Source organism: Euprymna scolopes, chromosome 14, assembly GCF_053919585.1.
Source record: "Euprymna scolopes isolate OS-2025 chromosome 14, ASM5391958v1, whole genome shotgun sequence".
Taxonomy (NCBI): Eukaryota; Metazoa; Mollusca; class Cephalopoda; order Sepiida; family Sepiolidae; genus Euprymna; species Euprymna scolopes.
Genome location: NC_136495.1, coordinates 35463904 through 35476759, shown reverse-complemented (window position 1 = coordinate 35476759; position 12856 = coordinate 35463904). Strand labels below are relative to the sequence as shown.

The window sequence follows — 12856 nt, the reverse complement described above, 5'->3', positions numbered from 1 at the left end:
TTCTCTTCGTGTTTTTGTATGTCACTTTCCTTGACGTGTTAACTAAATTTCTAAATCTTAATTTCAAAATGGACAATTTTTTCCCCCATGCCATCTACAAATTCAGAATACAATTAGTACCCCCCCCCAAAAAAAAAAAACAAACTCAAAACAGTTGTTTTTAACTTTCATTTTCTGTTCTCTGTGTAGGCCTGTTGGATGTTGCACTACTTTAGTGACTTGAAATACAAACAAGACAATAATCTCCTGCAGGCTTTAGAACATACTAAGGATTGTTTGTGTAATGACAATGAATTACCAGTCAGAGTTGAAGCTGCCATAGCGCTTCAGATGCTTGTGTCTCAACATGATAAGGGTCAGTATAAAATTTTACTATATAAATCGTACATTTTTTTTTTTTTTTTTTTTTTTTTTTTTTTGCTAGATTCTCTGAAATGAAACATCGCTGAACCATTTTTATTTATCATTATTTTCTTTTCTTTCGATAGCTAAACAGTTTATTCGACCCCATGTAAAGCCGGTTATCTTGGGTAAGTACTTTTTTCTCCATTACAACGAAAGTGAGGGAGGGGTCAAAGTAAATATCTTAAACACTATGAGCTGAACTTCTGAAAGTAGGTGTATCTATTGTTACTCTAACCGTGAATATATACCTAAAATCTTTATTGCAAATAATCCCAAATCCTTTCCCATTTCTAGACAATCTTTAAAATAAATCAATTCAAAAATTGATATTAGTTAGAAATCTAGTTTTTTCTCTCCCCAAAGTTACTTGGCATGAACATATTTGATATTGAACCAAAAGTTGAAAATGCACCGATTTCTACATTTTTAAAAATGAAATTTTATAAATAATTTTCCTTATATTTCAGAGGTCCTGCGAATCATTCGTGAAACTGAAAACGATGAGTTAACTAGTGTCCTCCAACGTTTGGTTTGTAACTATGTTGAAGATGTCCTACCAATTGCAGTTGAAATGATGACACATTTGGTAAGTTCACATTTTTCAAATAGATTTAGAAAGCATTAAGGTTTAGTGAACTATTTAAAGAAAATCTTAACCTTGCGTGTCCCCTATCTAATGGGATAACTTTTACTTTCATAATTTACAAAACTGAAATGTAAAGATTTTATTTCCTCATATTGTAAAAAGTGATAAAACCAAAGGGAAGTTACTCTGTTAATCATTTATTTTCTTTTTAAATGTTCATTTTGAAAATTATTCTGGTTGGATAAAATAATTTTTTTGCTAAGAACCGATGTTGTACAAAATAGACTAGCCAGAAGCAAATATTTTTTAATATAAAGCCATCAATGACCAAAATCGGCAGACATCCTTATATAAAAAAGGATAATTGAAAATTTGACTTGCATATCTTAATGGCAGTGAAAAGGCTAACATTTTGCAATGAAAACATGGTTACAATATCATGTCATTCAAATCTCTGATTAAAAATGTGAGCTAGAGATCTAAAAACTAAACTAGTTTTTATTTCAAAATGGGTCACTTGATTCTGCAATGGCCACTGTAAATCGTTGCCGGTTTAAAGCTGGACATTTAGAGTGGTCGCCTTTTGTTTTAGTCTTAGACTTTTAAAAGTAATAAATTTGCTCAAGGTCTAAAATCCTCCCTGCCAGAAGCAAAACTGATTTTGATTGCAAATATTAAGAGTACATCTGTAAAAATTCTCATTGAAATTTATTTCAAATCTTTTTTTAAGGCTCAAACTTTCGATAAACTTTTGAATGCGGATATCGAATCGTCTGAAGATAAGGTTATTACAGCTTTGGGTGTTCTAAACACTATGGCAACTATACTTGATGTTATGGAAGGAAAGAAAGAGGTAAGAACGACAGATTTGTTAAATATTGAATATTTTTCACAAGTTATGTGTATTAGTATGTGCATTAGTTTAGCAGGTATTTGCATTTATATTTGGAATACATTCAGTGGATCATTTTAATTATATAGCATCTGTAAATATAAAGTTTTCATATCAAGATAAAAAATTTAATTAAATAAAGGTCGAATTTTTCCAGGAATTTTATCAATTTTTCTCTGGTTTCTCTGCAAGTGAATAGAAAATGACAAGTTAAACAAGTTTTCTCTGATAATTTTAGTCAGAATCTGAGATATTGTATGCAAATTTTGTTCTAACATGAGGTCTGTGTTCATCTCTAAACAAAAGATGGCTTAATTTTAGAAATTGTGTGTGTGTGTGTGTGTGTATATATATATATATATATATATATATATATATACACACACACACACACACACACCGACTTATATTCCAGTGACCAAAGATTAGAATCGGTCCACTATCATGATTTTAGTTTTTTATTTTATATTTTTTTATTTTACTAATATAGGGAAATGCCTATTTTGTTTTTTCTCTTTGTAAATGCTTCATACATGTTTAGTGGTACTCGTATCATTTATGGAAAAATATAGGCGTTAACCTATAGAAGTAAAAAAAAAAAAAAATGGCTGATTCTGTTTTTTTTTTGGTTACTGGAAATGTCTTCATTGAGCTTATCTGTAACAATTGGGTCTATATAAACAGGAATATATACTTAAAAAATATAGTTTTCTATAAAGTTATATATTTATCCACAGATATTAGTATAGGCCTAGAGTTTGAAAGCATGACTGTACAAAGTTCTCATTTCCTACGTAATGTCTGTGTATGTGCTTTACATGTAGTTAGCTTAAGGGGTGTATCTATCACATAGACCCAAAGTGAAGCAACAAGAACACTTTGATAAAAGCAAATATAAAAGTTGTTCAAAATTTTTCTTTTGATGCTTTATCAAAGAAGTCTGAAGAATGGTAAGATATTTGAAAAGAATATCCCTTATGAGGAACTTCAGAAGTTTGGCACCATTCTATCTGAATCTGAGATGTCAAATGAATGTGGAAGTGTTTGTTGCAATAAATGCCAGTTCTTTCACTTCCAAGTCCAACATTATGACAAACTCTTGGAATTTGGAAACATTTTGTAGGGTTTCAAATAAGTGCTAACATAGTTTTAATATAGTGATTAAGTTTTTGCTGAAATTACCGTTTTTAACAATTTTATAAATATGGTAATATTTTTAATTATATATACAGGATCTCTAAAAAAAAAAAAAATGTACTCACACTTTAATTGAGGTTGACACTTTTGTGAACATAGTGAAATGAAAATAGCTTTGAAAATAAATGTAATTGAAAAATCCTGTTCAAATTGATGACCATTATTGTCCAGACAAAACAGATTTTATTTTCTGTATATTACCCAAAGCACTAGTTGGTTAAAGTATACATTTCTTACTAATTTAAAAAAAAATATAGTAAAAATGGTCAAATGATATCCCTGTCGAAACGTATCAAATATTGTTTAATTTTAATTTTTTACACTATTGGTTTTGTTCTGTTTTTGTTGGTTTTCATTTCTTTTCTTCTAGATGATGTTGCAATTAGAAGGCATTGTATTGAATGTCGTGGCTATTATTCTGCAACAAAACATTATTGGTAAGTATAATTTCATTTGAATGTGCAGCTGGTTTAGCCATCATTAAAGCGAACGTTGGCAAAATTTTTTTTAATAATTAAAAACAAATGTTTCATACTTTTAAGTATTTTCTTTTTCATGTTGTCCTTATTAAGGCATATCTGTCTGATTTAGAATATGAAACGAAAAAATCCAGCATCTATACAAAGGTGGAGAGCGCACATTCCAAATTCAGATAAATCTTCAATATAAAATTGGTTTGTAGATATACACATGCACACAGGTTAACTTAATCCTAAAGTTTTCACAGCCAGTTTCTTCTGACTATTTGAGTTTAATAAAAATTTTGCATTGTCATGTAATTTTTTTCTTCATTTTATTTGCAATTTTCAGATTTCTATGAAGAAGTGCTTTCCCTTATATGCAGTCTGACAAGTACCCAAATTTCTCCTCATATGTGGCAAGTATTTGGTATGCTTTACCAAATGTTCCAAGCGGATGGAATTGATTACTTTACGGGTAAGTGTTTTTAAATTTTTATATGGAAGTAATAGAATGACGCCCCTATTAGCATTTCCAAGCAAGAATGCCAGAGGCAATTGGCAAATAAACCTCTTGAAGAGAAAAAGTAAATCTTGGGAGAATGTACCAAAAACTGAAATGAATCGTACCTTATTTTGACAAAAGGCAACCTATTCATTGCAGAATCCCTCTTGACCAAAGATTGTGTCTTTGGTGGGTATACAGCCAATGAAACAAAAATTTTGGTGACAAAACCAACCTTAATCAGATAGCTTCTAGTCACTTGCACACCTCATTTTTTTTGGTTTGTACTCTTGATTAAAAGAAAGCTTGAAGGTCGTTGGAAAAATGGTTGGATCATTCTACTACTCCAGTAGATATCGCACTGCTGAAGTAATACTCTACGTGTATAAGAGCCAAGTACATCCTAGGATTGAATACTATTGCCACATCTGGCAGGAGCTGCTAGAAGAACCCTATCCTGCCTTGACAGATTTCAAAACACTTTGTAATCTAGTAGGCGATGCTCTCTTCTCTTCTCGACAGCCTCTTTCCCACAGAAGAGGTGTTGCAATCCTGTCCCTGCTCTATCACTATTTTCATGGCAAGTGTTAGTGAGCTCCAGTTTATGGTCTCCCTCTTGCCAACCCTTCACAAAAAACGCTCCTCTGGCCGAAATCACTATCAATAAATTCCCCCACTCTATCATTTCCTAAGCATAAACATGTACTTCATGAACAAAGCTTCTTCCCTAGAACTGTCCGCCTGTGGAACTGTTTTGCTAGTCTGCTTTCCAGCTAACTACAATATCATTATCTTCAAGTCTAACATAAACAAGTTCTTGTTCAGTCGTCCTTGTAAATTATCTCCTTATACCAAATTATTTCTACAAACGATTATTACGCAAATGTCCCAATGATTACAATGCACACATTAACCCTTATCCTCAAGTGGCTTCCGGGCAAAGGAAGAAAAAACAAAAAAAAAACAATTGTGGTTTGATAATCCTTTTGGCTTAAATTTCCTTTAAGAGCATGCATAATACTCTCCATACGAGAATGGTCTGGTGTTACCAGATAAGTATGCAAATGAATGTAAAATTATTTTTACACATCTACATCTAGATCGTGTTAAAATGTTTCCCACTAAAATTTGCGGTGCTTATGCACTTATCTTACCATGCTATTTTTAAAATCATATTTTCAAGTTAAATTTTAATTTTACGATATTTTTTTTATTGTTAGGTGGAAGTACAGAATAGTTACGAAACACTTTCCTCTCCCATGTTAAGAATGGCTTTCTAAATGTTATTTCAGCACGGTAACATAAATGCACAAGTACCAAATTTGCTTTTAAGTTTATGAAAGTTTTTATAACCTTAAACATTTTGTTGATGGCTCCTCAATTTTGACCCGTAATGCCTAGGAAAGGGATCCTGGTGGCTGAGTAACTGATACCTAGGGAAAACAAAGATATCAGTTGCAACACTCCACTTTGGCCTCGTACTGGGCTAGACGGGCGGTTGAACGGGCCCAATCCAATCAATCGGCTGGTCACGTCAAGCTCTAAACCTGACTAACATAACAAGAAAATCCATTCGCACTCCCCACCTTTTTACAATAAACAGATTTAGAAAGCGGTGGCTCATGGGTCAATCAACTCGCTAGACAAATGGACTTATTACGGCTGAAAAACAAATTCTTACTAAAAAGAGGCTTTTGAAAAAATTTTTTTAGTAAAAATGGACGAACTACAGGTGCTTAGGTCCACCAACGAGACGAGTATACCTCGTGTATCCCTGTTGCTGTTGGGGCGAATCTACAAAAATGCCCCACTATAAGCCTCAAAAAAGAAGTCATTTAGAAGTTTCTGATCCGACTAGCTCAGACTCAGAAACTGAAACAAACAAACCTTCCCGAGATTTTTGTAATAGAAACAATTGAAGGAGAACAAATATCAAAAATGTCTCCTTTCAAAATAGAAAGAATACTATCAAACCAAAAACTGTAAAAAAAAAACCAAAAAAATGGCACACTGTTAATCGAAATAACAAACCAGAAACAAGCAACTGAAATTTACAAATGGAAACTTTTCGATGATTGAAAAATAAAAACCTACCCCCACAGAACATTGAACACTAGCAAAGGTGTAATCAGGTGCCCCGAACTAGCCCTGTGCCCCTTAGAAGAAACAAAAAATAATCTTAAAAACCAAAACGTCATTGATATCAAAAGAATTCAGATAAAAACAAGATCCGGCGGAATCATAGACACAAACACTTACATATTAACATTTGATACTCCTCAAATACCTAACAACATAAAAATAGGATATGAAAAAATAAACACTGAAACTTACATACCAAGCCCATTCAGGTGTCACAATTGTCAACAATATGGGTACCATAAAGACCAATGTACATGACCACCAACTTGCATGAGATGCGGAGACAAAGAAACACATACTGATTGCTAAAATGCGTCAATTGCCATCAAAATTATAGTGCAAACTCAAAGGAATGCGAAAAATGGAAAAAAAAAAAAAAAAAGAAATTCTCAGAATAAAATACACCAAAAGCATAAGTTTCCAAGAAGAATGCCAGGAAGCAGTGAGAATGCGCCATGCCAAACTAAAAAAATTTAAAGAATCCAACTAAGGAAAATCTAGATCAATTTAAAAACAGCAGAGCAAAAGCAAGAAAAATCATCAAAGAAGCAAAAAGGAACACCTGGAAAAACTTTGTATCAAAAATAAATGAGAACACCAAAATCAAAAAGTATGGGAGATGGTAAGGAAAATATCTGGGGAAGACAATAAAGACCCAATCAAACACCTTACTTGAAATAACATGAAAATTACTAACAAAGAAAATATTGCAAACAAACTAGCTGAACAATTCTCCATAAACTCCTCATCAAAAAAAAAACAATCAAAGAAATTCCAAACCCTAAAACAAAACGAAGAAAAGAAAAGAATTAACTTAAAATCAAAAAACAAAGAACATTACAACCAACCATTCAACAGAACAGAACTAAGAGGCAATCCAAAAATCTCATGATACAGCAGTAAGCCCTGACGAAATTCACTATCAATTTTTAAAAAAACCTACCAGAACCATCTCTCAACTACTTTCTACAAATATATGACATATGGATGAACAATAACATCCCTCAAAACTGGAAAGAAGCCATAGTAATCCCAATACCTAAACCAAAAAGAGACCATTCAGATCCAACAAATTACCGACCCATTGCCCTCACCAGCTGTGTATGCAAGACCTTCGAAAGGATGGTCAATGAAAGACTAACATGGTATTTTGAAAGCAAAAACCTGATAACAGAACATCAATCAGGCTTCAGAAAAAATAGAAGCCCCGTCGACCACCTAGTCAGATTAGAAACATTCATCAGAGAAGCTTTTGCCAGAAAAGAACACCTAATCTTTTTCAATCTAGAAAAAGCATATGACCCTACTTGGAAATATGGCATTAAAAAAGACCTATATGAACTTGGATTTAGGGGCAGAATGCATTTGCAATCTCTTAAATAATAGACACTTCCAAGTAAGACTAGGCAACACACTCTCAGCCCCAAAAGAACAAGAAATGGGGGTACCTCAGGGTAGCATCTTATCCGTCACCCTTTTCAACATAAAAATAAATAAAATCATTGAAAACATAAACCCTGGTACTAACTGTGCCCTATATGTGGACGACTTACTCATATGCTACCAATCAAAATACATAAACACAGCTGAACGAAAACTGCAACTTTGTCTAAATAAAATAAACGAATGGGCCGCAGAAAATTGTTTTAAATTCTCAAAAGAAAAAACAAAATGTGTCCATTTCTATAAATTCCAAAGAACTCACCATGATCCCATCCTAAAACTGGATAACAATATCATCCCTGTTGTTGAACAACACAAGTACCTGGGCTTAATATATGACAGGAAATTGACCTTCATACCTCGTATAAAAAATCTAAAAACAAAATGTCACAAGGCCATTGAACTGATCAAAGTCCTAGCCCACACTGACTGGGGCGCTGACAAAACCACACTACTTAAACTATATTGTTCCTTAATAAGATCCAAGCTGGATTACGGATGCTTCATATATGGGGCAACCAGAGAATCATATATTAAAGAACTAAACACAATACGCCACCAAGGCTTAAGACTGGCTCTCGGAGCCTTCACCACTTCACCAGTGGAAAGCCTATACACCAAATCTAACGAACCTCCACTGACACTTAGACGGAAAAAACTAGCCCTATATTACTGCTTAAAACTCATCATGGCCATCAAAACCCTGCAAACAATTGTGTTTTCCAACCACAACACACAAACTTCTTCAATGGGAGAGAAAATATTATCAAACCATACAGTCTACGTATAAAAGACCTGCTTACAGAAGCCCAAATAGATACCACAGAAATCCAGGTTTCCCTCAAACCAAAATCTCCACCTTGGCTAATTAAACAACCATCGGTAAATTTAAACCCCAAGAATGTAACAAAATCTTCATCCCATAACTTATACAAATAACTTCAATAATATATTAGAACAATATAAAAACTGGACACACATCTACACAGATGGCTCCAAAGAACTAAACAAAGGTGGAAGTGCAGCCGTATCTAACAACAATATACTACAAAAACGTTTCCCAGACAACTGCTCAATTTTTAGTGCTGAATCAACATCCATAAGCCTAGCTTTCGACATCATCCAAAAAACCAAGTCAAACAAATACTTAATATTATCTGATTCACTTTCAGTCTTAACGTCATTAAATAACAAAAACTTGAACAACCCCTTAATCATAAACCTCCTGGAAAGAATCACCTCCCTTTCCGAAAACACTGACATCGTATTCTGCTGGATTCCCAGCCACATAGGACTCAAAGGCAACAAAAAAGCTGATACAGCAGTAAAAAAATCTTTAAAAATGAATATCAGCAATACAAAAGTACGTCACACTGATTACAAACCACTAATCAACAAATACAAGTGGCAGGAGTCATGGAATGCCTGCAAGAATAACAAGCTCCAGCAGGTGAAGCCCAACCTCTGGAAAAGAACGGAGAAAACTGATGACAAGACTAGAAGTCAAACTAACAAGAATAAAAATAGGCCATACTCACTTAACCCACTCATATCTCCTAAAAAAAGAAAGCCAACCCATCTGTATACCTTGTCAAACACCACTCACAATCAAACACATTAATTGAATGTACTGATTTTGTAACAGTAAGAAATTGATTCCACAAAGAAAACAATATTAAAGAGTTATTTGATAAAAACAATCCCCATACCATACTCTCATATCTTAAAAAAATTGGCCTTTATAAAAAAATTTAAAAAGAACCCTTTTATACAACTGCCCTGGATATGACCTAAAACTATATCCGATGGTGAGGCCCCAGCTTGTGGGCCTTGTGGAGTGTGGAGCCACCCTTTAATTGCCATTGCTCCCAAGTCCACTCTGACCGGAGTGGTAGTACCTGTTAGGGTCCCAACTATGGGTTAAATAGAATCCGACTTAAAAAAAAAACAACAAATATACCCCATTAAAAATCATTCCTCAAAATAACTAGATTCGGCATTAAATAACCTGAAAAAGGTTGATATGCCGTAAAATAAAAACAACCAAAACAACCAAACCTCAATTTTGAAAATAAATGTTTGAAATATTGATTTAAAAAAAAAAAAAAAAAATAAAAAAAATAAAATTTTTTTTTTTTTTATTCAAACTTTCTATTCTCATCTTTGTATACCGAAACTGCATTTCAACCTGAACCCTTTGTTTAATCTACAAGGTTTGATTGTTCTCATTCTGTCAGCCAGGATCGGATAAAAGTGTTACTTTGTTATTATCTCTTGTAAGAATTGAACCTTCATCTTCCAGAAGGCTCATTTAGAGTTGTTAAACCATTACTGTTAGCTGTTATGCCATAGGAAAACATGGTGCAACAGATAAGTGTTGGTTAACAATCAGTTGTGACAGTCTTTTGGAGGTTGAAGGTTCAGGTTTTAATACAGATGATAACTACAAATCCTCTGTGGAAAATTCTGTAATTCCTTACTTTAAAGATTATCAAATTTGCCTTTTAGATTCCAAGATCTGATAAGATGCACCTGAAGGTTGGAGGTCACATTGACTCTGATGAGAATATTAGTCCGAATAATACAAATTTATAAAAATTCCGACTTGTCATTAATCCAACGTTAATTTTTAATGTAATTTTCAGATATGATGCCTGCTCTTCATAATTACATTACTGTTGACACACCCAACTTCTTAGCTACACCTGAACATCTTGAAGCCATCTATAACATGTCTAAAACTGTAAGTATCAAAAAAATTGCTTTTCCGTAATTCTTTGTATCTTTCGTGACAGTGGTGCAAGGCTCATCGGCACAGGTTGAACTTTGTGTTCAACATTTGTTGCATCTCTTTCACTAATACTTTTAATAAAAATCTGAATACATTTGTTTTCCCTCCAGCTATGGTTAAATTGTTTTTTATTGAATTAATGATTCAAATATTCATGATGTTTTAATCTTGTATAAAGTTTTGCCTATATGTACTTATGTAGTCAACATGGTTAACTGATGTTGACATTATGTGGTAATTTAGAATTGCGAAATCTGAATATAGGAATGAAGTGCGTTTTAATAGTTTTTGATGCAATCTGTAGGACTTTTGGGTGTTTTTTCTTTTTCCAGACAATTTTTTTACTGAAATTTAATGAGAATTTGAATAAAAGAAAGCAACTGAAAAAGCTGTTGCAAAACGTAGTACTTGTACAGTTTAATCAAGACATTAAAAAATGAAAATATCGAAAAAAGGTTATATTGTACGTATCCGTTTTGGACTAAAGATCTCCGGGGAAAAAAAAAATCATTTAATTTGATCGAATAGTTTTTTTTTTTTTACAGCAGAAAAACACATTTTTATGAGAGCACGTTGAAGTCAGGCATTTTGTTGAACATGCTACGGGGAGATAACTCCAGTTAATATGGATTTAGATAAGCCCGTTCCACAGCAGACATCCTTACTGTAATCTCTGAACGTATATACAATTCACTGGACAAAGCGGTAGCTCTAGATATATCTAAGGCTTTTGACAGGGTATGGTATGAGGGTCTCCTCAGGAAGATTAGATTATACGGTATCACTGGTAGAATACTTAACATAATTAAATCCTTCTTAGATAAGAGAAAAATCCAGGTTGTCCTCGACTGTCGTACATCTAAACAATATGATATAAATGTGGGAGTGCCCCAGGGGTCTATCCTTGGACCTCTATTATTCCTAATATTCATTAATGACCTCCCCGACAAAATTGCCTCTGAGATAGGTATATATGCTGATGACACCACACTCTATAACAAACAAGACAGGAAAACAAATGAACACATATCTAAAGAAATGGCAGAAACATTAGAGGATGACCTCCAATCTGTAGTGGAATGGGGACATAAATGGATGGTCATGTTCAATGCCGCCAAGACTAAACTAGTTTCATTCAATAATTACAAGAAACCTTTTCTACCACCTATAGCAATGGCCAATGACTCTTTATCTGAGAGTATGTCTTTCAAGCTCCTTGGCCTAACGTTCACAGGAAACATGAGTTGGAACAATTACAGCGAGGGCATTGCCAGGGCCGCTGCAAGGAAGGTAGGCTCTCTCTACCGTGCTAGAAACTACTAAGACCCGAAAGTATCCTGTACCTCTATAAGGCAACCATTCGCCCATATGTGTAAAAAAAAAAAAAAAAAAATATATGGAGTATTGCTGTCATATTTGGGCTGGTGCATCGGCTACTAGTCTCTCGCTCCTTGACAAGGTTCAAAAGAGAGTCGCTAATCTGATAGACCCTGAATTGGCATCTAAGCTTCAGCCTCTGTCCCATCGCCGAAACGTTGCATCCCTCTGCCTTTTCTACAAGTATTATAATGGTGAATGCTCTGACGAATTGCAAGCACTTGTGCCCCCACGATGTGAACACCCTCGACAGACCCGACAGGCTGCAAAATCCCACCCCCACACAGAAATTCCTAGATGTAAAAGATCTTTGTACTCCAGTAGTTTCTTTCCCAGAACCGCTAGACTTTGGAATTCCATTCCAGGTCCCTGCTTCCCCAACTGTACTGACGTGCATAAGTTCAAGTGCAATGTGAACCAACATCTTGCTGCCCAAATCCCTACATAGTACCCCAGTAGTTGTTGCCCCTACACCAAAGTGGCAATGTGCCTTGTATGGGGTGAAAATGTAATTAAAAAAAAAAAAAAAAAAAAAGTTAATGCTTAAGTTTTTGATGCAAAAGTTATTAAAACCAATAAAATACCAACTTTTTTTGCATCTAAAAAGTTATTTTGAAATAATTACAGTACACTTTTGTTTATTTTAGACCATTTTTCTCATTTTATTTCGGAAATCAAAGAAAAGGAAGTTGCAACTAATTTTTATTTTTTAAATGTTATTCTTAATAAAAATAATTTCTCCAAAATTTTAATTTGAATTATGCAAATGAACTGATCTCGTGATGAACCCATTTAATAAAAATGTAGTTACAACTTCCTTCTCGTTTGCTGTTTTCTTTTCTTTTATTCAAATTCTTGTTAAACGCAAAAGATTTTGGTCAAAAATTGTCTGAAGAGACGACACTAAAAGTAGTTTCCTTTTTTTCTTTTTGCATATACGATTAAAATGCATTTCTTTTCTATGTTTGCATTTCACAATTTTAAAGTACCATGTGACATGAGCATTGGTAGGCCATCTTGGCTAATCATTAGAGCTGTGACAACAGAATATTCTTTTCAT

The 12856-nt window shown here is 33.8% G+C and overlaps 1 protein-coding gene across 2 annotated transcripts in view; it reads left to right on the top strand.

Moving 5' to 3' along the window:
- LOC145292942 (importin-7-like) overlaps window positions 1-12856 on the top strand; it is a 110493-nt gene that overhangs the window by 74969 nt on the left and 22668 nt on the right. The window contains exons 14-20 of one of the 2 annotated variants that reach the window (XM_080139117.1): window positions 190-355; window positions 489-530; window positions 873-991; window positions 1722-1844; window positions 3454-3517; window positions 3891-4016; window positions 10274-10371. In XM_080139117.1, the coding sequence (XP_079995243.1) occupies window positions 190-355; window positions 489-530; window positions 873-991; window positions 1722-1844; window positions 3454-3517; window positions 3891-4016; window positions 10274-10371 (738 nt within the window). Of the gene's footprint in view, window positions 1-189; window positions 356-488; window positions 531-872; window positions 992-1721; window positions 1845-3450; window positions 3518-3890; window positions 4017-10273; window positions 10372-12856 lie in introns of both variants that reach the window. The other variant, XM_080139115.1, reaches the window with a different exon arrangement.